Source organism: Oncorhynchus mykiss, chromosome 6 (genome assembly GCF_013265735.2).
Source record: "Oncorhynchus mykiss isolate Arlee chromosome 6, USDA_OmykA_1.1, whole genome shotgun sequence".
Taxonomy (NCBI): Eukaryota; Metazoa; Chordata; class Actinopteri; order Salmoniformes; family Salmonidae; genus Oncorhynchus; species Oncorhynchus mykiss.
The window spans coordinates 82183510-82209980 of record NC_048570.1 but is presented as its reverse complement, the minus strand read 5'-3'; the positions used below and the strand labels follow the sequence as shown (position 1 = coordinate 82209980).

At 44.6% G+C, this 26471-nt stretch overlaps 2 protein-coding genes across 7 annotated transcripts in view; one reads left to right on the top strand and one right to left on the bottom strand.

Moving 5' to 3' along the window:
- LOC110517630 (serine incorporator 4-like) overlaps positions 1 to 9454 on the top strand; it is a 49834-nt gene extending 40380 nt beyond the window's left edge. For both annotated transcript variants that reach the window (XM_036981147.1, XM_036981146.1), the window contains exons 8-12: positions 4926 to 5052; positions 5506 to 5578; positions 5979 to 6018; positions 6591 to 6741; positions 7686 to 9454. In XM_036981147.1, the coding sequence (XP_036837042.1) occupies positions 4926 to 5052; positions 5506 to 5578; positions 5979 to 6018; positions 6591 to 6741; positions 7686 to 7899 (605 nt within the window). In that variant the 3' untranslated portion in view covers positions 7900 to 9454. The remainder of the gene's footprint in view (positions 1 to 4925; positions 5053 to 5505; positions 5579 to 5978; positions 6019 to 6590; positions 6742 to 7685) is intronic.
- A 1975-nt stretch (positions 9455 to 11429) lies between these two features.
- The window catches only part of LOC110526975 (ADAMTS-like protein 5), a 69783-nt gene continuing 54741 nt past the window's right edge, over positions 11430 to 26471 (bottom strand). For 3 of the 5 annotated variants that reach the window (XM_036981143.1, XM_036981144.1, XM_036981145.1), the window contains 4 exons: positions 26161 to 26362; positions 16386 to 16526; positions 14584 to 14655; positions 11431 to 14221 (listed from right to left, as the gene is read on the bottom strand). In XM_036981143.1, coding sequence (XP_036837038.1) covers positions 13878 to 14221; positions 14584 to 14655; positions 16386 to 16526; positions 26161 to 26362 — 759 coding nt within the window. In that variant the 3' untranslated portion in view covers positions 11431 to 13877. Of the gene's footprint in view, positions 14222 to 14583; positions 14656 to 16385; positions 16527 to 26160; positions 26363 to 26471 lie in introns of all 5 variants that reach the window. The other 2 variants (XM_036981142.1, XM_036981141.1) reach the window with 2 other exon arrangements.

Sequence of the window (26471 nt, the reverse complement as noted above, 5' to 3'; positions counted from 1 at the left end):
ATGCTGACTGGCTGCTCCATGCTGACTGGCAGCTCTGGCTGCTCCATGCTGACTGGTTGCTCTGGCTGCTCCATGCTGACTGGCTGCTCCATGCTGACTGGCGGCCCTGGCTGCTCCATGCTGACTGGCGGCCCTGGCTGCTCCATACTGACTGGCGGCTCTGGCGGCTCCTTGCAGACTGGCAGCTCTGGCGGCTCCTTGCAGACTGGCAGCTCTGGCGGCTCCTTGCAGACTGGCAGCTCTGGCGGCTCCTTGCAGACTGGCAGCTCTGGCGGCTCCTTGCAGACTGGCAGCTCTGGCGGCTCCTTGCAGACTGGCAGCTCTGGCGGCTCCTTGCAGACTGGCAGTTCTGGCGGCTCCTTGCAGACTGGCAGCTCTGGCGGCTCCTTGCAGACTGGCAGCTTTGGCGGCATCCTGCAGACAGGCAGCTCTGGCGGCTCCTTGCAGACTGGCAGCTCCTTGCAGACTGGCAGCTCTATGCAGACTGGCAGCTCCTTGCAGACTGGCAGCTCCTTGCAGACTGGCAGCTCTATGCTAACTGGCAGCTCTATGCTAACTGGCAGCTCTATGCTAACTGGCAGCTCTATGCTAACTGGCAGCTCTATGCTAACTGGCAGCTCTATGCTAACTGGCAGCTCTTTGCAAACTGGCAGCTCTTTGCAAACTGGCAGTTCTGAACAGGCGGGAGACTCCGGCAGCGCTGTAGAGAAGGAAGGCTCTAACAGCGCTAAACAGGCGGGAGACTCCGACAGCGCTGGAGAGGAGGAGGGCTCCGACAGCGCTGGACAGGCGAGGCGCACTGTAGGCCTGATGCGTGGTGCTGGCACTGGTGGTACTGGGCCGAGGACACGCACAGGAAGCCTGGTGCGGGGAGCTGCTACCGGAGGGCTGGGGTGTGGAGGTGGTACTGGAAAAACCGGACCGTGCAGGCGCACTGGAGGTCTTGAGCACCGAGCCTGCCCAACCTTACCTGGTTGAATGCTCACGGTCGCCCTGCCAGTGCGGCGAGGTGGAATAGCCCGCACTGGGCTATGCAGGCGAACCGGAGACACCGAGCGCAAGGCTGGTGCCATGTAAGCCGGCCCAAGGAGACGCACTGGGGACCAGCTGCGTAGAGCCGGCTTCATGGCATTAGGCTCGACGCTCAATCTAGCCCGGCCGACACGCGGAGCTGGAATATACCGCACCGGGCTATGCACCCGCACTGGAGACACCGTGCGCACCACTGCATAACACGGTGCCTGTCCGGTCTCTCTAGCCCCCCGGTAAGCACAGGGAGTCTGCCCAGGTCTCCTACCTGGCGTAGCCATACTCCCTGTTAGCCCCCCCCCAAGAAATTTTTGGGGCTGCCTCTCGGGCTTCCTTGCCAGCCGTGTTCCCTCATATCGCCGGCTCCTCTCTCCGGCTGCCTCTGCTCTCCTAAGTGCCTCCACCTGTTCCCATGGGAGGTGATCTCTTCCAGCCAGTATCTCCTCCCAAGTGTAACAGCCCTTGCCATCTAAAACGTCCTCCCATGTCCATTCCTCTTTACGCTGCTGTTGCTGCCTGTTGACACGCTGCTTGGTCCGTTGGTGGTGGGTGATTCTGTAATGAGTTTCGTCTTCATACGAAGGAGAGTCGGACCAAAATGCAGCGTGTGGTTTACGATCCATGTTTTAATGAACAAACGTAAAACACGAATCAATACAAACACTACAAAATAAAGAACGTGATGGACGTAACGAAAACCTAAACAGCCTATCTGATGAAAATACATAGACAGGAACAATCACCCACAAACACACAGTGAAACCCAGGCTACCTAAATATGGTTCCCAATCAGAGACAATGACGAACACCTGCCTCTGATTGAGAACCATATCAGGCCGAACATAGAACTAGACAAACTAGACATGTAACATAGAATGCCCACTCAGATCACATTCTGACCAATCAAAACATAGAAAATACAAAGTAAACTATGGTCAGGGTGTGACAAAAAGAAAGTGTTGGAGAAGTAAAAGTGCAATATGTGCCATGTAAGAAAGCGAACGTTTAATAAGTTCCTTGCTCAGAACATGAGAACATATGAAAGCTGGTGATTCCTTTTAACTTGAGTCTTCAATATTCCCAGGTAAGAAGTTTTAGGTTTTAGTTATTATAGGAATTATAGGACTATTTCTCTCTATACCATTTGTATTTCATATACCTTTGACTATTGGATGTTCTTATAGGCACTTTAGTATTGCCAGTGTAACAGTATAGCTTCCGTCCCTGTCCTCGCTCCTACCTGGGCTCGAACCAGGTACACAACGACAACAGCCACCCTCGAAGCAGCGTTACCCATGCAGAGCAAGGGGAACAACTGCTCCAAGTCTCAGAGCAAGTGACGTTTGAAACGCTATTAGTGCGCACCCAGCTAACTAGCTAGCCATTTCACATCACATCGTTACACCAGCCTAATCTCGGGAGTTCATAGGCTTGAAGTCATAAACAGCAGAGCTGCTGGCAAAACGCACGAAAGTGCTGTTTGAATGAATGCTTATGAGCCTGCTGGTGCCTACCATCGCTCAGTCAGACTTCTCTATCAAATCATAGACTTAATTATAACCAAATAACACACAGAAATGTGAGCCTTAGGTCATTAATATGGTCGAATCCGGAAACTATCATCTCAAAAGCAAGAAGTTTATTCTTTCAGTGAAATATGGAACCGTTCCGTATTTTATCTAACGGGTGGCATCCATCAGTCTAAATATTCCTGTTACATTGCACAACCTTCAATGTTATGTCATAATTACGTAAAATTCTGCCAAATTAGTTCGCAATGAGCCAGGCGGCCCAAACTGTTGCATATACCCTGACTCTGCGTGCAATGAACGCAAGAGAAGTGACACAATTTCACCTGGTTAATATTGACTGCTAACCTGGATTTATTTTAGCTAAATATGCAGGTTTAAAAATATATACTTCTGTGTATTGATTTTAAGAATGGCATTGGTGTTTATGGTTAGGTACACATGGGAGCAAAGACAGTCCTTTTTAGCGAATGCGCACTGCATCGATTATATGCAACGCAGGACACGCTAGATAAACTAGTAATACCATCAACCATGTGTAGTTATAACTAGTGATTATGATTGATTAAGTTTAATGCTAGCTAGCAACTTACCTTGGCTTCTTACTGCATTCGCGTAACAGGCGGGCTCCTCGTGAGTCAGGTGGTTAGAGCGTTGGACTAGTTAACCGTAAGGTTGCAAGATTGAATCCCTGAGCTGACAAGGTGAAAATCTGTTGTTCTGCCCCTGAACAAGGCAGTTAACCCACCGTTTCTAGGCCGTCATTGAAAATAAGAATGTGTTCTTAACTGACTTGCCTAGTTAAATAAAGATTAAATAAAGGTGTATTTTTTATTTATTTTTTTATTAATAAATCGGCTTCCAAGATTACTGATCTCCGATTGTTATGAAAACTTGAAATCGGCCCTAATTAATCGGCCATTCCGATTAATCGGTCGACCTCTACTTTTGATACCAATCGGTATTGAACACCCTCACCTTTTCACCCTTCTTCGTGAAACTGATCTCAGGCAGAGGTCGACCCTCAGTTTTAATTAGCACCTTTTCCGTGTACCACAGCGAATTAAAAGGGGTTCTTTATCAAAAAGTTAACAAAATTGAAATAAATTGCACTAACTGGACACAAAAATGATGTTCTAAAACCAAGAAAACAATCTACCTCCTCCGTGTCCTGTAATTTGAAGAAACAAATTTGAATTGAAAAATATGACTTTTCAATCTCCAATAATGTCACCAAGCTCCTCAACACATAGATTCCCACCCTAATGCTTTGTGGCACAAGCCCAATACAACACTCGTTTCATCTGATCCTAATCCTATGATTGTTGATTGGTTGGAGGTCGTCCTCTGGGAGTGGTCAAAATTACCATGCAGGTCTATTGAAGGGGGTGAGGCCTACGTGCCTCCTAGGTTTTGTATGAGGTCAATATACACAGAAGACAAAAGCTATCTTTTTTAGTGTTTCATTTTAATTAAATTTCACCGAGGAGGATGGTCCTCCCCTTCCTCCTCTGAGGAGCGTCCGCTGATAGAGAACCACACACTAATATAGGGTCAAACAGACAGGGAGAAGCAGACACTACTATAGGGTCATACAGACAGGGAGAACCACACACTATTATAGGGGCATACAGACAGGGAGAACCACACACTAATATAGGGGCATACAGACAGGGAGAACCACACACTACTATAGGGTCATACAGACAGGGAGAACCACACACTACTATAGGGTCATACAGACAGGGAGAACCACACACTACTATAGGGTCATACAGACAGGGAGAACCACACACTATTATAGGGTCATACAGACAGGGAGAACCACACACTATTATAGGGGCATACAGACAGGGAGAACCACACACTAATATAGGGGCATACAGACAGGGAGAACCACACACTATTATAGGGTCATACAGACAGGGAGAACCACACACTACTATAGGGTCATACAGACAGGGAGAACCACACACTACTATAGGGTCATACAGACAGGGAGAACCACACACTACTATAGGGTCATACAGACAGGGAGAACCACACACTATTATAGGGTCATACAGACAGGGAGAACCACACACTACTATAGGGTCAAACAGACAGGGAGAACCAGACACTACTATAGGGTCATACAGACAGGGAGAACCACACACTATTATAGGGGCATACAGATAGGGAGAACCACACACTATTATAGGGTCATACAGACAGGGAGAACCACACACTACTATAGGGTCATACAGACAGGGAGAAACACACTTTTCTTTATTCCCTCAGTAAAACCACACAGTTCACTGTTACTAAAGAAAAGCTGGAAACAGAGGATGAAACTTTCTTTGCTCTGCTCCCTCTCTGTTTTCCCAGTGGTGTACCAGGGGGTGAATATGACAGTATGTTACCCCAGTGTGGGTCAGGATGGCATCCAGAAGGAGACCAACGCGGTGGCCATTATAGGAGCTGCCATCATGTACTGCTGTGTGCTCTTCGCATGGTGAGTGGCACGTCCCTGGAGGAGTGTGTAATGAATGTCAAAACGTTTTCCCATTGAATCATATGTACAGTCTCTCTACACAGTGATCGAACAATAAGAGCTCTATTCAATCCGAATCGCTGAAGATCAGTGTTACAGCGTGATTGAAATTTAAAGACAATTGTCCTGCGTTAGTGGAGACTGCATTCACGGTAAACACTGCATGTGTTGGCTCAATCAGAAAATACCTTTACATTTATATTGCGCAATCTGTAACACTTCATCGATACAGACTGAATAGAGACCCAAGTACTTTACTTATTGACTTATTTAGGCTAATTACTTACTAACTTTCTATGTAACAAATAGAGTGCAATTTTGAGCTTATTTTTTGTTTCTTTTTGAAAAAAATACATTGCTTGTCCTAATATTAGTTTACCTCAGTTGCTTATCCAAACAATGCTATATTTTCAGTAACGAAGCATCCTACCTGGCAGAGGTTTTTGGCCCTTTCTGGATGATCAAAGTTTACCGCTATGAGTTCCAGGTAAAGTACGAATTCATATAAAAATATTACTATCAAGGATCATTCACTGCCAACATGGATAATGGAGGATCAACTCTGTGTTCCTGTGGCTCTGCATACATCATGTTCTCAGTGGGTTCGTGGCACTTTAATTGGGGAGGATGGGCTCGTAGTAATAGTTGGAGTGGAATAGATGGAATGGTATCAAATACGATGCCATTCCATTCGCTCCGTTCCGGACATTATTATGAGCCGTCCCCCCTCAGCAGCCTTCACTGATCTTGGTATTAATTTGTGATGTGTGAGCGGCATGTTTCCACGCTCCATACGTGTGGAGAATGTATGGGTATCCTGAGCTCTGCTTACCTCTAGCAGTTTGATACAACTCCTGGAATCTCTCTCTCTCTCTCCGTTTTCCTAGAAAGCCACATGCTGCTTCTGCTGCCCTGACAAAGAGGAAGGTTGGTAGCCTACATGTCAATACATTCTCAGCAACATTTTATTTGAAGGGTACCTGAATAAAGACTTCGTAACACATTCATGAAACATACATAAAACAAAAATAAGCAGTACATTTATGTTGGCGAAAAACTTCCTTTAAAGTTGCGGTTGTTGACATAAGCATGAATGTTAATGTAGTGCTTATGAATGTTAATGTAGTGCTTATGAATGTTTATGTAATGAAGTCCTTATGTCCTTATGTAGGTACCCATATAATATATAGTTACGTAGTTATCTTAATACGGATTCTTCTCCATATTATAAAGATGCCAGTATTAAGGCTGCAGAATAGAAAATATGTCTAAATAATTTATGTACAGACTAGCGGCTAGCCTATACTGAGTCTGGTGTTATGACATTCAAATAAAATCAATATGATTTAGCACTATTCTTACACCTTCTGGGAAAATAAAATTACTGTGAAAGATAAATTGCATGTTTTCTATATGCTGCTATGGTATTGTCAGAGCAGCACGATTCTTTATCACCCTCAGGTGATTGACTTTATGTGTTCGGTCTGTGGTGTTTCCAGAGGTGGAGTTTGTGATTGACGAAGATATCAAGGGCTGCCAGAAGGTGATTCACAACGAGAACCAGAGAGTGGCTTACAGCTACTTCTTCTTCCACTTCGTCTTCTTCCTGGCCTCGCTCTACGTCATGATGACCCTAACCAACTGGTTCAGGTCAATATCTCACTCACTGGGCATTGGACACCCCAGCAAACACACAACCACAACACAACGTTGTCTCAATGTTGGCGTTACATGAAAATGAAGACGCTTTACTTGATGGCTCAATCATAAGGGCTACATAACCCTGTCATAATATAACAGATATCATAAACAGTCATGATAGCCTTCAACGCGTAAGCGCATTTTTCCTCTATATTGTGCTCGCATTTGTCACACTGCTTTTCCAAAATGAAGCGTTTCACACCGCATCCCAAACACCTGAGAGTAACAACATCAGTTTGTCAGTAAATGTCTACAACTAACTAGCTATTCATTTAGTACTAGTAGCTGGGATGAGTTAAACATTTTCGGCATAGCTAGTTAGCGATGTATGCTAACATTAGCTATCGTTGCTAACTAGGTAGCTAGAGGACTGCATCTAACTAGTTCACTTGCTGCTGATGTTGAATCATTTCTGGTGAATGTTCATTAAATCGTTGGGGGTTTTAACTGAGATTTCTGATATAGCTAGCTAGTCTCCAGCTAGAAAGGGAAACAGAACATTTGGTTGGGGCCACCTAGCAACAAAAATGTGCACTGACTCGGCGGAGCGCATCAACAGCTCAGCCGTTCAAAGCGGAGCGTCTCTCTTCTTTTGGGGGAAATTGCCATGTCGATGCAGAACCAAACTTCATACAGTCATCAAACTACAGTTGTGGGCACTTAAAAGTTGCAACACTACCGTATAGCATCATGTAGTGATAGTTTGCCACAAAAACATGTACCGCAGTACAGCGTAAAAAAAACACATTTTTGTTCCCTTAATTATGGGTAAGATTCTTGTTGACTCACCTCATTCGTTACCTGGTTGTACACAGCAGCTATATTGTGCCATTGTACCTCCATTGCCGTGCTAATCAAAATTCCTCTCCCACCTTTCCTTCCGCCACCTCCAGCTATGAGTCAGCGGTGCTGGAGACCACGTTCACCCACGGCAGCTGGTCCACGTTCTGGGTGAAAATGTCGTCGTGTTGGGCATGCGTGGTACTCTACCTCTGGCTGCTGCTGAGCCCACTCTGCCACTGTGGCTCCGACTCGCACCGCCCGCGACGTTCCCGCATTAAACGCCGCTCAGCCAACTCCTCCAGTCACGTCAGTGTCAGCGTCTGACCTGTGACCTTTGAGTCAGAGCCTGGCTTCTGGGGGTGGAGAACAGGATAGGACAGCTAGCAAGGGAAGATGGACAATTGCCCCCGCTATGGTACCCTGAAGGTGGAGGGTGGTTTTGATGATATCCCCTTGAACCCTCCACCGGTCTCCCATATTGAAGTCGGATGTCAGGGGACAGAGATGAGAGGTCATGGGTCAGAGACTCACTCCAGCTAGAAGGACAGACTAACAGACTAACCAGAGGATTAATTAATGAATCTGATGTTCCTCACACAGACCACCTGAACCTCCAAACATAGACCAAGGGACTAACCAGACTGTGCTCTGAAACAGGAACAAAGACCCTATACAGAATCACTACATCCTGCCATCCAAACTGATTTCACAACATTTCACTATTGTTTCACTCGGTAAGTGAAGTATTCTGTCTGGTTTAACCAGGCTAGAACCACTATGGACTACTATGCTGAGACTGCCAAAAGGGAACAAAAAGGATGAGCTCTTGACTCGCTTACGACGGGAGCTGTAGGGAAATGTTGGCTGACTTTTTACTCTTTTTGAATATTTTATTTCTTATAGTAAGGACTGTGTACCATTTTTAAAATTACAACCGGGGGTAGATTTGTCAGTAGGATCATTATTTTTCTCAGTGGTTTCAACAACTGAAGGTTTACCTGAACATTTCACACCATTTCGAAGGTTTACATGAACATTTTGCACATTAGTGTGTTCATACTGTTTGAATATGTTCGCTCTGGTGTTGAGCTAATGTGAATGATAAAATAAAATATTACTTAACACTTTCGCCAACAGGTATAATGCTATATTACTTATTATAAGCATGTATGAGCCTTTATAATGCCTTACAATAAGGCCTATACTGTTTTATGTTGGCCGAGCAAATTTCCAACGGACCTAATGGCTTATATAGTCAGGATCATTATGAGTTGATTACAACACATTATAAGGGGTTCATATATGTTCATGACAAGTCTTTCAATGCATTATATCTGTCGGCTTTAAGTAAAATGTTACCAAATACTCTTATACCAATTATTTATTTTGCAATGCCTTTTTAACATCGTGGGAGTGGTGTATCCATTTCTAAATTGGTTTTTGAAAGGAAAATGTGGTAAAATTGTTTTGGAAGTTAAGTTTTACAAGAAACCCCAGCTACAAGACCCTGACATGTCTGGTTTAAAGGGGCTCTCTGTGATCTGGGGTGTATTTGCTAGGAACAGAATGGAAACAAATGTGCCGAAACGGGAAGAGACCTACCTGGAATTTTCCAATATGAAATGCTTGTTTGGTATTCACATTTCAAAATGCTTCGCTACGGAGTGCACTAATGAATGCACCCGTGTTTTAGAAGAACCATTGAGGATCGAGAGCCAAGTTTCTGTGAAGACTTCTCCACAGTTAATGACCAATAATTTGACTCTGTAAAACCTTTGTGTACGATACTGCATTTAGGTCCTTTTTTAGCTCATTTCATGTCACTATGATAGCAGGTGTGTGAAGTTATTTTTGTAAATACATTTTGTAATAAAACACAGCTTCTGTTGATTAAAGTGTGATATTTTTGTAAGCGAACAACCCCTAAAATCACATTGGATTCCGATTAGTTTCCCAAATTCCATTTTCTCCCTTTTGTATTTTTCAGGTTTTCGCTCTCAGAAATTAGACTTTTTTTGGTAAGCATTATGGCGATCGGTTCTCTAATCACATGACATGGCTGGGAAAAAAAACTATAACCCAGTTTAACTAACAGTTCACACAATTCAAAATGTGCCCCTAACTAGATGGTCATTTTCAATCAAGAAAAATGGTGGCACTTGCTTTAACTCTTTAAGACTATTTTTGTGGTAGTGGAAGAAGTTTAAAACGTTTTACTTAAGATAAGCATTTAAATATAGTCAAAGTTAAATGTAGTAAAATAATTGATCGGATTACTTTGATAGACTACTAGATCAGCCTTATTACTTTGGATTGTAGGGCAGTTAAATCACACATTTCATCAAACATAACTACACTCTGACTACTACACTTTCATACACTCTGCTACTAGAAAATCACAGAATATTCAAACTGTAATAAAAGACAGAAGACAATGAGGCAGTGTTGAAGTCCTCTCTGGGCTGGAGGGGTATCAGTGGGAAGAGGTACCCATTGGCCGGAAAGGCGGAACCCTTTCCCTGGGAGAACTTCTTCCCCAGGGGACACACTAGTTAACTGAGCATAGCACACATTGGGCCCTATAAAATCATTGGATTTTTTTTTTTTCGATTAGTTTCCCAAATTCCATTTTCTCCCTTTGGTATTTTTCAGGTTTTCGCTCTCAGAAATCACACCATTTAATTTTTTTTATTTTTTTTACACATAACAACAAAAATTGATGTTCCAAGTCCACAACAATGCTTGAACCACATCAGGGCACCACTTTTGAGGTCTGTGAAAAATATAAAATAATTTAGATTTTTGGGTGTAGTTACCCTTTAATGCAACTGTGCACCAGGAAGAGACTGTTCTTTGGTTAGTGTTGTTTCTGTGGCGCTCATATGATTGCAGAATTTTCAAAACAAATGGCCACTGGATTGATGCAAATATTCATATCATTCTGCCAGGTTATAGGCTACTTTGTAGTTAACATTTAATTGAGAAGGTTTTGGGAAAAGCCTTTCTATCTCTACCAGAAGAAGTTTATCATTACCCTCATTGCTAATGGCTACACAAAGTGTAGACATATGCACGCACACACACACACTCCTTTTCCAACTCAGAAAGTTGCTGGATAATACGAATCATATTCTGACTGAACAGAATAGGCTACACACGCTCATTCAAATTCAAATATCTAAACTACAGTTGTTGCGTGTGAAAAGGTTTCACGTACAAAAAATAAAAAGTCAATGTGCATCAGCGTTTCTTCTTTCCCTACTCTCGCTTCGCTTGTTAGATATTAAGCACATTGATAGTTCGCTAGCAAACCTCTCCTGTTGATGTACTGTATCATAGCAGCAGGCTAACAGGAGGCAGCAGCAGTCTAAATGATCAGATCGAAACATGCGATGAGAAGTGATCAAGTGAAATGTGAAGCAAGTGAACGGAGACAGCTTCACTCTATCCAATCAGAACGGCAGGATCAACATACAGCCCTCCCTTCTCTTTACAGACAGGCAACTAGCCAGTTGAGGTATGTACAGCACCGTGCTGAGGAGGACGACACGCTGTTGCCTTGGCCACCTCTGGAGTAGTAGCTGCTTTCTTGTTGTTCACAATTCTTCATCCACCCTTTTCACCCTCTGCTTTACTTTCCCTGAGAGTGTGAGTATCCATAGCAACGACTTAATGAAGAGACATGAGAGAACTGTTAGCTGAAGTTAGCCAGCTAATTTTCTCCACTCAACTCAAACAGCAGATACTTCTGTTCTGATTCCAGATTTGAATAGCAGAGAAGTAGAGGAAGATATCAAATGCCCAACGTGTCTAACTTGTTGAGAAACTGGTCAGCCGATTTGTGTCAAAAGTTGCAGTGAATGGAATGTTAGAAGTCTGGAAGTTGATATTGTCACAATGGGATCTTTAGAAATCCCATGGAATTGAATGAAGATGGGAAATAAAATAGTTTCATTTAAAAAAAAGACTTTAAACTATCAAAAAGTTGTATGCAAGCACTCAGCAGGTCTTAAAGTTTGAATGATGTTTCTAGGGTAATCTACCTATACAAACTACACAAAAATGCATATGAGTACAGACCTTGTAAAAGGCCGTGTAAAATGTGGTGTCAGTGGTGTTAAAGAAAGCAATGTGTTGGCACATTTTAAAACATTATAATAAAAAATAACTTGTTACAGCATAGTTAATGTATAGGAATAGATTGCACATAATTCACCAGTCATTCAAATGAAATATGTTTCTTATATTTGTAGCTACTCAGTGCCACACCAATATAAAATACTGAATAATCCATATTTTTGTTTCTCACAAAAGTAAATATTCATGTGAATTAGACAATAGAAGACCTAACAAAACAGACTAAGGGAACCTGATTGATTTAATATTCAAAACACAGTAACACCTTACATGAACTTGCTCTTATGTCAGTGTAGATTTAAATGCATAGTAATAGTAGTAGAGTTGAGCGGTTTCTGTTACTACACAAGTGAAATAAACTCAACCCCATCACTACGCAATTACAATGCAATTCATGAAGTACTGTGCTATAACATGTAACTACAATGCTACTAGTGTAATTAATGACACGGTTACTTCACAGGTATAAGAGCAAAGTAATGTAAATTGTTACCCAAAACACATACATCAATAGATAGAAATACATTGATAGATTTAAAAAAATACTATATTTTAGAAGCAAAACACAAATATAAATGTTATGATCTAGATATTATTTTGCCACATAAATACAATATGGAACAATATGTAGTTTTATACATCTTAGGTATGAGAAGAAAGTAAAGTGTCACATTTATTTTGACATAGAGTGACTGAACTGTTAGCAGTCCTGGGGAGTAGTTCCACTACATTTAATTCAGTTATTTACCTAGATTTTGTAGTAACTACATTCAAATCTTTGAAGTGTCTTTGGTAGTTAATTACTTGTTTTAGCCATGTAGCTATCTACTGGAACTGCCCACTACATTCATTCAACTCCCCCCTATTTATTTATCTCTCCCTGGCCACTGGGCTAAGCCAAAGCACTCACTCTGACTGTCACACAGATCTCACTACACTGTTAACATCTGACTCCAGAGTGATGTGTTCTTGCACTAATTTTTCTTAACTGTGTAGTCGATGACATTTCAGATTTAGATATGATAGTTTTTTACAAAGTAGTTTGTATGTAGTGAACTACTTTGTTAAAGTAACTATTAAAGTCAACTATATTTTTCTTTAGGGTAGCGTATTCAATCAGATCCGCTTTAGCCGACATCCGCATAGCAGTTGTTCAGGCAGTGTCGGAGGTGGAACTGTGTTAGAGCAGATCCTGGCATTATACCTGAAGGGGACATTGCTATTGGCTGCACGGAGTCGCATTAAGAGAAATCTCATGCGAGCCTTATTTACAAGTTCGAAACACGGAATGTGAGATGTGATCTACACCTCGATTCAGCTGATAGAAATCCTCATTATTTTCTTTAGGCTAATGATATTCAATTTGAGAGTCATTATTTCTATATAGCCTACACTTTGTCATTCTGAATATCTAACTTGAGTGACAATGATGAAGAGTAGCTCTTCACCAATTTGACAGCTCCAACACAGTTACATCTCCGGCACCGTCAAAACATCAGCTATGCAGGTGTCTGCTATCGCCGGTTAACGCTTGATCTGATTGAATCTAGGCCGAAGTGTAGCTTAACCTCTTCCAGTGTGAAGTAATTGATACAAGCTATAAACTATATTTTCAGAGTAGCTTCCCCAACACTGCCTGTTAGTAACCCAGACAGATAGTTATAGTCAGTTATCTAGTTAGCAAAGGGAACAAAACAAAACACAACGCTTGGCCATTGAAGTGGATATATTCTTCTCTTTGGTAAGTTTAAAGGTGGGTGATAACGTCCACCTAAAGTGCTATACTTTGTGAGCTGGTCAGCTTTTGCATTGCTCTTTGAGGGCTTTGCCTTCTTATCACACTGACTGACAGATCTACTGGGTCACCCTGAGTATAGTCTCTTCCCAGGGTTCAACTAGTATTTGCCTCCGCCATTTTCAGTTCCCCCATTTTGGAATTCTAGTGGTTCTATTGCTCTCTGTGTGTCTTTTGAAGGGCCAGAGGCAGGAAGTTGTTGCGTAGGGGTGTATGGGATTTTAATGTCACACACAGACTCACACATGCAGCCCCATTGTTTGTCTGATTCACCATCAGAAGTGCTCAGTCTTGGGGAGTGTTAAGGAGTCATGACAGTCAAAGTATGTGTGCATTTAGGTGTGCACGTGTATACTGTACATCTCTATGTCTAGGCATAGCCGCCTCTCAGTTCCGCAGGTGGCCGGGGCCCTCTGTTACTACACAGATCCTCCAGGGGGCGCAACAGAGCGTCCTCTCTAGGTTTATAGGGTATTGCGTAGCTGTCCTCCTCCATCAGTATCCGGTTCAACGTCTGCTCGTTGTTAATGTGGCGACGCACCATCAGTACATACTGGCGCCCTTCCTCCAGAGGGGGGCAGTCACACACGTTGGGCACCCACAGGAACTCGCGGTGCTCCAGGCGGAAGCGATTGTGGTAGGTGTGGATGATCTGGACATCGTAGCGCGTCTCCTCGCCCCGGTACAGCTTGCTCATGACTTTGGCACGGAACACTGACAACCAATGAAAGACATTATGCTAACACTTTACATAAAGCCAACAGGTATAATGCATTAAAACCTTGTTAGAACTTACAAGCATGTATGCGCCCTTACAATGTCTTATAATAAGGTTTGTTGTGCCATGCTTGTTTTTCCATGCTGCGATTTTTCAACTGACTTAAAATGTCTGTTTAAGTTTCACCGAATTACATTCGTTCCTTACTTTAAAAAACTATTCAAGTGAGATGTCAACTTGCACCACTATCACCTGATATTGTAAACTCAAACCCAGCTATAAACTGGGTCATGTGAATTTAAAGCACACAAGGGTGTTTGAACCGCTAACTTTAGATATTCAAGAAGTTCAGACTTACCGAAGTCTTTCTGGCAGTACTGCCTCTGGCGCTCCCCTCGACCGCGGGCCCGCCTACATTTCCCACAATGCCCTACGGGAGTAGAAAGAGAAGCGGTGAGTTGATTTGAGCACAGATGTTTTTTTATATCAGGGTATTGCACAATGGTTAGGATGGCACAGATGAGTTTCTGAGAGTGAGTATGGGACTTAAGGATAGTAGAGTAGAGAGTAGGATAGATTCAAGGAAAGAGAAGAGATTAGGACAGATTAAAGGAAGAGTAGAGAGCAGGACAGATTAAAGGAAGAGTAGAGAAGAGATTAGGACAGATTAAAGGAAGAGTACAGAGCAGGACAGATTAAAGGAAGAGTAGAGAAGAGATTAGGACAGGTTAAAGGAAGAGTAGAGAGCAGGACAGATTAAAGGAAGAGTAGAGAAGAGATTAGGACAGATTAAAGGAAGAGTAGAGAGCAGGACAGATTAAAGGAAGAGTAGAGAAGAGATTAGGACAGGTTAAAGGAAGAGTAGAGAGCAGGACAGATTAAAGGAAGTGTAGAGAAGAGATTAGGACAGATTAAAGGAAGCCTAGAAAGCGGGATAGATTAAAGGAATAGTAGAGAAGAGATTAGGACAGATTAAAGGAAGAGTAGAGAGCGGGACAGATTAAAGAGTAGAGTAGAGAACAGATTAAAGAGTAAAGTAGAGAACAGATTAAAGAGTAGAGTAGAGATTAAGACAGATGAAAGGAAGAGTAAAGTAGAGGTTAGGACAGATGAAAGGAAGAGTAGAGTAGAGATTAGGACAGATGAAATGAAGAGAGTAGGACAGATTAAAAGAAGAATAGGATGTAGGCTAGATGAAAGGAAGAGTAGAGTAGAGAGTAGGACATTAAAGGAAGAGTAGATTAGAGAGTAGGACAGATTAGAGGAAGAGTAGAGTAGGACAGATTAAAGGAAAAGTAGAGTAGGATAGATTAAAGGAAGAGTAGAGTAGAGAGTAGGACATTAAAGGAAGAGTAGATTAGAGGAAGAGTAGAGTAGGATAGATTAAAGGAAGAGTAGAGTAGGACAGATTAAAGGAAAAGTAGAGTAGGATAGATTAAAGGAAGAGTAGAGTAGAGAGTAGGACATTAAAGGAAGAGTAGATTAGAGAGTAGGACAGATTAGAGGAAGAGTAGAGTAGGATAGATTAAAGGAAGAGTAGAGTAGGATAGATTAAAGGAAGAGTAGAGTAGGATAGATTAAAGGAAGAGTAGAGTAGGATAGATTAGAGGAAGAGTAGAGTAGGACAGATTAGAGGAAGAGTAGAGTAGGATAGATTAGAGGAAGAGTAGAGTAGGACAGATTAGAGGAAGAGTAGAGTAGGATAGATTAGAGGAAGAGTAGAGTAGGACAGATTAGAGGAAGAGTAGAGTAGGATAGATTAGAGGAAGAGTAGAGTAGGATAGATTAGAGGAAGAGTAGAGTAGGATAGATTAAAGGAAAAGTAGAGTAGGATAGATTAAAGGAAGAGTAGAGTAGGATAGATTAGAGGAAGAGTAGAGTAGGACAGATTAAAGGAAAAGTAGAGTAGGATAGATTAAAGGAAGAGTAGAGTAGGATAGATTAAAGGACGAGTAGAGTAGGATAGATTAGAGGAAGAGTAGAGTAGGACAGATTAAAGGAAAAGTAGAGTAGGATAGATTAAAGGAAATAGTAGGGTAGAGGCAGAGGAGAGAGGATTGTAGCATTTTAGCAAGGCGAGAGCTGAGGTTTAGGGGAGTGGGGGTGAGATAGGGGTTAAAGATTTAGGTGAGGGAGAGATTGAGGTGAGGTGGAGCAAACCTCCTCGGGGTGGTTGGGGTAGTTGGTTCCTCCTGGTCTCATCCCTCTCCAGGCGGGGAAGGACAGGTGGGCGATGGGGCTGGTGAGGGGGTTGTCGAGCTGGGTGGCGAGGGGACTTGATGGGCCAGCCACCTGGAGGAGCTGAGGGACAGTGCAGGAAAAGGTGAGTTTACATTATTGAGTATCAACATGCCTTTGGAGTTAGGGTCAGGAGTTTTCATGACCTGACCAAGAAAAGGACCTCAAATGGAACTTTAAGGGATAGTTTACTTATTTATTAGATGTTTGTTTTCTTACCTTAAAAGCAGTCTACGGAAAAGGAGTGACTGCAATCCACACTTTGTTTTTGTTAAACTAGCCACTGCCAACAAAATGTTAACATGAGCATTTTTTTTACCAAAGCACCATGTCAGTAAATCTCCCCAGTTAAGCATGTTTTAAATTCCATGCCCAAATCATTTTTAATCATTAAAAAACAATTCATTGAGGACCACAATCCATTTAAGAGATGAGGGAAAAAATATCTAAATATGTACAATTTCTGAACTATTCCTTTAAATTTGCATTAATCATCCATTAATGTGAGATTTGTGCAAACGATGGAGAAGCATATGTGTATCTTGAATCAGGATTTGGGCAAGGGATCTTTCCAAGGCATTCTTTAGGTAGAATCTGTAAGGACAGGCAGTGGGAGACGAGAAGCAAGTACAGGGAGTGAACATTTAATGAAATAGACAGGAAACAAAACACGAACAGGGTCTGGACAGGGGAAACAAAACAACATTAATGCTGACACGGGGATGCAACTGAGGAACAGACAGATAGAGAGGGAGCAATCAACAAAGTGAAGGAGTCCAGGTGAGTCCAATGAAGCGCTGATGCGTGTAATGATGGTGACAGGTGTGTGTAATGAGGGGCAGCCTCATTACACACACCTGTCACCATCATTACACGGAAGAGGAAGCGGGAGGAGGCGTGACAGAATCACTAAAGAGTGACTTTTTGTCCAGCATCAAATCACTATGATACGACATGAGCAAACATCGTCTTAGATCATTGATTTCTGCTCCAAAATGCTAAATCGCTTTTGTTCGTCTTGACTCCCCCACAGGCTTTCAATGCTCCCTGTGACCCACAAGGTAAATAAGACCATGTTTCTAGACCTAACCCAGTCTTTAGCCACGACTCAAAAGGAACTGACTGCGTGACCCTTTAGTGGATCTAAACCCACCAGTTAGAAAACACTATGCTAGGGGCTAGACTACTTCTCAACCCACCAGTTAGAAAACACCATGCTAGGGGCTAGACTACTTCTCAACCCACCAGTTAGAAAACACCATGCTAGGGGCTAGACTACTTCTCAACCCACCAGTTAGAAAACACTATGCTAGGGGCTAGACTACTTCTCAACCCACCAGTTAGAAAACACTATGCTAGGGGCTAGACTACTTCTCAACCCACCAGTTAGAAAACACTATGCTAGGGGCTAGACGACATCTCAACCCACCAGTTAGAAAACACTATGCTAGGGGCTAGACTACTTCTCAACCCACCAGTTAGAAAACACTATGCTAGGGGCTAGACTACTTCTCAACCCACCAGTTAAAAAACACTATGCTAGGGGCTAGACTACTTCTCAACCCACCAGTTAGAACACACTATGCTAGGGGCTAGACTACTTCTCAACCCACCAGTTAGAAAACACTATGCTAGGGGCTAGACTTCTTCTCAACCCACCAGTTAGAAAACACTATGCTAGGGGCTAGACTACTTCTCAACCCACCAGTTAGAAAACACTATGCTAGGGGCTAGACTACTTCTCAACCCACCAGTTAGAAAACACTATGCTAGGGGCTAGACTACTTCTCAGCCCACCAGTTAGAAAACTGTCATGTATTGTCATGTTGTGTCCTGTTCCTGTTCTTTCTCTTCACCCTGTCTCCCTCTGCTGGTCGTATTAGGTTACCTTTTCTTCCCCTCTTTCCCCCAGCTGTTCCTTGTCTTCTCTAACTACCTCGTTCACCCCTTTTCCCACCTGTTCCCTTTTTCCCTCTGATTAGGCCTCTATATCTCTCTCTGTTTCTGCTTCTGTCTTTGTCGGATTCTCGTTTGTGTTACTCATGCCTGAACCAGACTATCGTCGTGTTTGCTGCAACCTTGTCCTGTCCTGTCGGAATCTGCCTGTTCATCTAACCTTGTCCTGTCCTGTCGGAATCTGCCTGTCCATCTGAGCCTACGTGTGTTTCGTCATTAAAGAAACTCTGTTTTGTTAATTCGCTTTTGGGTCCTCATTCACGCACCTGACAGAAGAATCCGACCAAGAATGGACCCAGCGACTTCGGATCCTCTCCACTCAGCCGTCGAGATCCAGGGAGCGATGCTAGGCAGACACGAGCAGGAATTGTCTGCTGCTCGACATGCCGTTGAGACCCTGGCCACCCAAGTCTCCAACCTCACAGAACAGGTTCACCATCTCCGCCTCGATCCACCGGCCACTTCCAGGGCTTTCGAATCTCCGGAGCCCAGAATCAATAACCCGCCGTGTTACTCTGGGGAGCCCACTGAATGCCGCTCGTTCCTCACCCAGTGTGATATTGTGTTTTCTCTCCAGCCCAACACTTACTCCAGGAGCACTGCTCGTATCGCCTACGTCATATCTCTCCTTACTGGACGGGCTCGTGAGTGGGGCACGGCAATCTGGGAGGCAAGGGCTGAGTGTACTAACCAGTATCAGGACTTTAAGGAGGAGATGATACGGGTTTTTGATCGATCTGTTTTTGGGGAGGAGGCTTCCAGGGTCCTGTCTTCCCTATGTCAAGGTAATCGATCCATAACAGACTACTCTATTGAGTTTCGCACTCTTGCTGCCTCCAGTGGCTGGAACGAGCCGGCTTTGCTCGCTCGTTTTCTGGAGGGTCTCCGCGCAGAGGTAAAGGATGAGATTCTCTCCCGGGAGGTTCCTTCCAGCGTGGATTCCTTGATTGAACTCGCTATTCGCATTGAGCGACGGGTTGATCTTCGTCACCGAGCTCGTGGAAAGGAGCTCGCGTTCTCCGTTGCCCCCCTCTCTGCATCACTACCATCTTCCTCTGCCGGCTCGGGTGCTGAGCCTATGCAGCTGGGAGGTATCCGCATCTCGACTAAAGAGAGGGAACGGAGAATCACCAACCGCCTCTGTCTCTATTGCGGTTCCGCTGGTCATTTTGTCACTTCATGTCCAGTAAAAGCCAGAGCTCATCAGTAAGCGGAGGGCTACTGGTGAGCGCTACTACTCCTGTCTCTCCTTCAAGATCCTGCACTACCTTGTCGGTCCATCTACGCTGGACCGGTTCGTCAGCTTCCTGCAGTGCCTTGATAGACTCTGGGGCGGAGGGCTGTTTTATGGACGAGACCTGGGCTCGGGAACATGACATTCCTCTCAGACAGTTAAGGGACCCCACCCCTTGGATGGTAGTCCTCTCCCCAGGATTCAGCGTGAGACGCTACCTTTAACCCTCACTGTCTCTGGTAATCATAGCGAAACCATTTCTTTTTTAATTTTTCGTTCACCTTTTACACCTGTTGTTTTGGGCCATCCCTGGCTAGTTTGTCATAATCCTTCTATTAATTGGTCTAGTAATTCTATCCTCTCCTGGAACGTCTCTTGTCATGTGAAATGTTTAATGTCTGCTATCCCTCCTGTTTCCTCTGTCTCTTCTTCACAGGAGGAGCCTGGTGATTTGACAGGGGTGCCGGAGGAATATCACGATCTGCGCACGGTGTTCAGTCGGTCCAGGGCCACCTCTCTTCCTCCACACCGGTCGTATGATTGTAGTATTGATCTCCTTCCGGGAACCACTCCCCCCCGGGGTAGACTATACTCTCTGTCGGCTCCCGAACGTAAGGCTCTCGAAGATTATTTGTCTGTAGCTCTTGCCGCCGGTACCATAGTCCCCTCCTCCTCTCCCGCCGGAGCGGGGTTTTTTTTTGTTAAGAAGAAGGACGGGTCCCTGCGCCCCTGCATAGATTATCGAGGGCTGAATGACATAACAGTGAAGAATCGTTATCCGCTTCCTCTTATGTCTTCAGCCTTCGAGATCCTGCAGGGAGCCAGGTTTTTCACTAAGTTGGACCTTCGTAACGCTTACCATCTCGTGCGCATCAGGGAGGGGGACGAGTGGAAGACGGCGTTTAACACTCCGTTAGGGCACTTTGAATACCGGGTTCTTCCTTTCGGCCTCGCTAACGCTCCAGCTGTCTTTCAGGCATTAGTCAATGATGTCCTGAGAGACATGCTGAACATCTTTGTTTTCGTTTACCTTGACGATATCCTGATTTTTTTCACCGTCACTCCAGATTCATGTTCAGCACGTTCGACGTGTCCTCCAGCGCCTTTTAGAGAATTGTCTTTTTGTGAAGGCTGAGAAGTGCACTTTTCATGCCTCCTCCGTCACATTTCTCGGTTCTGTTATTTCCGCTGAAGGCATTAAGATGGATCCCGCTAAGGTCCAAGCTGTCATTGATTGGCCCGTCCCTAAGTCACGCGTCGAGCTGCAGCGCTTTCTCGGCTTCGCGAACTTCTATCGTCGTTTCATCCGTAATTTCGGTCAGGTGGCAGCTCCTCTCAAAGCCCTTACTTCTGTCAAGACGTGCTTTAAGTGGTCCGTTTCCGCCCAGGGAGCTTTTGATCTCCTCAAGAATCGTTTTACATCCGCACCTATCCTTGTTACACCTGACGTCTCTAGACAGTTCGTTGTCGAGGTTGACGCGTCAGAGGTGGGCGTGGGAGCCATTCTTTCTCAGCGCTCCCTCTCTGACGACAAGGTCCACCCTTGCGCGTATTTTTCTCATCGCCTGTCGCCGTCGGAACGTAACTATGATGTGGGAAACCGCGAACTGCTCGCCATCCGCTTAGCCCTAGGCGAATGGCGACAGTGGTTGGAGGGGGCGACCGTTCCTTTTGTCGTTTGGACTGACCATAGGAACCTTGAGTACATCCGTTCTGCCAAACGACTTAATGCGCGTCAGGCGCGCTGGGCGCTGTTTTTCGCTCGTTTCGAGTTCGTGATTTCTTATCGTCCGGGCTCTAAGAACACCAAGCCTGATGCTTTATCTCGTCTCTTCAGTTCTTCAGTAGCCTCCACTGACCCTGAGGGGATTCTCCCTGAGGGGCGTGTTGTCGGGTTGACTGTCTGGGGAATTGAGAGGCAGGTAAAGCAAGCACTCACTCACACTCCGTCGCCGCGCGCTTGTCCTAGGAACCTTCTTTTCGTTCCCGTTCCTACTCGTCTGGCCGTTCTTCAGTGGGCTCACTCTGCCAGTTAGCCGGCCACCCTGGCGTTCGGGGTACGCTTGCTTCCATTCGCCAGCGTTTTTGGTGGCCCACCCGGGAGCATGACACGCGTCGTTTCGTGGCTGCTTGTTCGGTCTGCGCGCAGACTAAGTCCGGTAACTCTCCTCCTGCCGGCCGTCTCAGGCCGCTTCCCATTCCCTCTCGACCGTGGTCTCACATCGCCTTAGATTTTGTCACCGGACTGCCTTCGTCAGCGGGGAAGACTGTTATTCTTACGGTTGTCGATAGGTTCTCTAAGGCGGCTCATTTCATTCCCCTTGCTAAGCTTCCTTCTGCTAAAGAGACGGCACAAATCATCATCGAGAATGTTTTCAGAATTCATGGCCTTCCGTCAGACGTCGTTTCGGACAGAGGTCCGCAATTCACGTCTCAATTTTGGAGGGAGTTTTGCCGTTTGATTGGGGCTTCCGTCAGTCTCTCTTCCGGCTTTTACCCCCAGTCTAACGGTCAAGCAGAACGGGCCAATCAGACTATTGGTCGCATCTTACGCAGTCTTTCTTTTCGCAACCCTGCGTCTTGGTCAGAACAGCTCCCCTGGGCAGAATACGCCCACAACTCGCTTCCTTCGTCTGCGACCGGGCTATCTCCTTTTCAGAGTAGCCTCGGGTACCAGCCTCCGCTGTTCTCATCTCAGTTCGCCGAGTCCAGCGTCCCCTCCGCTCAGGCTTTTGTCCAACGTTGCGAGCGCACCTGGAAGAGGGTCAGGTCTGCACTTTGCCGTTATAGGGCGCAGACTGTGAGAGCTGCTAATAAGCGTAGAACTAAGAGTCCTAGATATTGTCGCGGTCAGAGAGTTTGGCTCTCCACTCAGAACCTTCCCCTTAAGACAGCTTCTCGCAAGTTGACCCCGCGGTTCATTGGTCCGTTCCGTATTTCTCAGATCATTAATCCTGTCGCAGTGCGACTTCTTCTTCCGCGATATCTTCGTCGCGTCCACCCGGTCTTCCATGTCTCCTGTGTTAAGCCCGTTCTTCGCGCCCCCGCTCGTCTTCCCCCCCCCCCCATCCTTGTCGAGGGCGCACCTATCTACAGGGTCCGTAAGATTTTGGACATGCGTCCTCGGGGCCGTGGTCACCAGTACCTAGTGGATTGGGAGGGGTACGGTCCTGAGGAAAGGAGTTGGGTTCCCTCTCGGGACGTGCTGGACCGTTCGCTGATCGATGATTTCCTCCGTTGCCGCCAGGTTTCCTCCTCGAGTGCGCCAGGAGGCGCTCGGTGAGTGGGGGGGTACTGTCATGTATTGTCATGTTGTGTCCTGTTCCTGTTCTTTCTCTTCACCCTGTCTCCCTCTGCTGGTCGTATTAGGTTACCTTTTCTTCCCCTCTTTCCCCCAGCTGTTCCTTGTCTTCTCTAACTACCTCGTTCACCCCTTTTCCCACCTGTTCCCTTTTTCCCTCTGATTAGGCCTCTATATCTCTCTCTGTTTCTGCTTCTGTCTTTGTCGGATTCTCGTTTGTGTTACTCATGCCTGAACCAGACTATCGTCGTGTTTGCTGCAACCTTGTCCTGTCCTGTCGGAATCTGCCTGTTCATCTAACCTTGTCCTGTCCTGTCGGAATCTGCCTGTCCATCTGAGCCTACGTGTGTTTCGTCATTAAAGAAACTCTGTTTTGTTAATTCGCTTTTGGGTCCTCATTCACGCACCTGACAGAAAACACTATGCTAGGGGCTAGACTACTCCCATTATGTCCTGCACCAATTTACTTGATAAATTACTAAATTATCAAACCTGTTTACTAAATTCTAAAGGATGCTAAAGTCTTAGATCATTGCTTTGTTGAGCAGTACACAGAAATTAGTCAAAACTATGGTTTTGTACCAAGCACCACTATCTCAGCATGGAATATGCGGTGGGTTTTGGGATTAGGAGCGTTATCACTAAACACTTCTAAGATAAGAGGGGGACATTCCACTCCAGAAACTTCAGTTAACTTATCAGTTATTGTCAGCCAGGTACAGATCAAAGTATAGCAGGTCAGAACAGTGTATTCAGTTTTGGATCAAAGTCCACTTTTGCAGTGATATAGGACAAATATAATGATTACCATTGAATGTTGGTTACATTCCAACCGGGGCCAATTTAAAAGAAATACAACACTGATTATAAACCTATGATTGAGTTTGCAGTTAATAATTCCCCTCTTATATAAACGGATGTCATAAAACATTCCAGAAGACATTTGCTGCACATTAGCAAGGCACAGTCAGTTTGTAGGCCAGGGGTTTTCAAACTGGGGTCCCTGTCAGCCTCCCAGGCCCATGTTGCCCAGGGTTATGAACATACTTTGTAGATGAATAATATTACATTGTGTTGTATTACACCTTCTAAACTTATATCACAGATCCCTTGGCCAAAATGTGTTACCTTTGTTGTTAGTGATATTCATTAAAACCAAATGAAATGTAAAAAAAAAACTATTTTGAGATCTGGCAGTACCTCTGCTGTACCGGAGGCAGTCAGATTTGAAAATATTAAAAACACATAAACATTTGTTTATTCATTTTACTTGTAGAGCTTGTCGTAATGTGCAGATTTTTTTATACCCCTTGCAGTAATGTTTAGATCCATCTATCTACCCATCTTTCGTGTCCATCTATCTTCCGTATTCATCCATCCATCATCCGTATCATCCATCCATCATCCGTATCCATCCATCCATCATCCATATCCATCCATCTTCCGTATTCATCCATCCATCCATCTTCCATTTCTATCCATCCATCCATCCATCTTCAGTATCATCCATCCATCTTCCGTATCCATCCATCCATCCATCCATCTTCCATATTCATCCTTCCATCATCCGTATTCATCCTTCCATCATCCGTATTCATCCATCCATCATCCGTATCCATCCATCCATCATCCGTATCCATCCGTCCATCATCCGTATCCATCCATATTCATCCATCTTCCGTATTCATCCATCCATCCATCTTCCGTATCATCCATCCATCTTCCTTATCCATCCATCCATCCATCTTCCGTATCCATCCATCCATCACCCGTATCCATCCATCCATCACCCGTATCCATCCATCATCCATATCCATCCATTTTCCATATTCATCCATCCATCCATCCATCTTCCGTATCCATCCATCCATCCATCACCCGTATCCATCCATCCATCCATCTTCCGTATCCATCCATCCATCACCCGTATCCATCCATCATCCATATTCATCCATCTTCCGTATTCATCCATCCATCCATCACCCGTATCCATCCATCATCCATATCCATCCATCCATCCATCACCCGTATCCATCCATCATCCATATTCATCCATCTTCCGTATGCATCCATCCATCCATCACCCGTATCCATCCATCATCCATATCCATCCATCCATCCATCACCCGTATCCATCCATCCATCCATCTTCCGTATCCATCCATCCATCACCCGTATCCATCCATCCATCACCCGTATCCATCCATCATCCATATTCATCCATCTTCCGTATTCATCCATCCATCCATCACCCGTATCCATCCATCATCCATATCCATCCATCTTCCGTATTCATCCATCCATCCATCTTCCGTATCCATCCATCCATCCATCTTCCGTATCCATCCATCCATCACCCGTATCCATCCATCCATCACCCGTATCCATCCATCATCCATATTCATCCATCTTCCGTATTCATCCATCCATCCATCACCCATATCATCCATCATCCATATCCATCCATCTTCCGTATTCATCCATCCATCCATCTTCAGCATCCATCCATCCATCCATCCATCTTCCGTATCCATCCATCCATCACACGTATCCATCCATCCATCACCCGTATCCATCCATCATCCATATTCATCCATCTTCCGTATTCATCCATCCATCCATCCATCACCCGTATCCATCCATCATCCATATCCATCCATCTTCCATATTCATCCATCCATCCATCTTCCGTATCCATCCATCCATCCATCTTCCGTATCATCCATCCATCCATCCATCTTCCGTATCCATCCATCCATCCATCTTCCGTATCCATCCATCCATCCATCCATCCATCCATCTTCCGTATTCATCCATCCATCCATCCATCTTCCGTATCATCCATCCATCTTCCGTATTCATCCATCCATCCATCCATCCATCTTCAGTATCCATCCATCATGTATTAAACTTCAGTCACACAAACAGAGGATGAGTGAAACCAGGGGCAGGTTTTCCCATGTAAATGCACACATCACATTAAATGGACATTTTGGACATGAAATTTAACACATGTTAATAATGGGTACATTGACGTCCATTGGCTTTTGCTTAGAAAATGCTAGCTAGCGGTTGGTGACAGTGCCTAGGTAAACAAACCCACAACCTGGATTGCATTTTGTCCTTAGACTTCTTACAAGGTAAGGAAACAAAATGTTATTTTAATTTGGTTGAACTACCCCTTTAACAATGGTCAGCGGTCTTACCCCAGTAGGGTCTTGTGGTGACAGGGGGAGGTCTAGTAGTAGTAGTAGTGGTAGTAGTAGTGGTGGGGTGATCCCAGGGGATGTAGCTAGCAGTGTGGTGAGGCTGGCGTAGCTGACTCCTCCTGCCATGGAACAGAGCGTAGCGGTCTGGAGGGAGCCAATACTCGTATTCTATCCCCGGGTTCCTGTCTGTCACCAACACCTGCAGACACAACCACACAGTGTACAACGGATGTATATTTTAATATATATTGTTTTATAATACCCGGTATATTTTAAGCAATATTGGCCATATAACACAAACCCCAGAG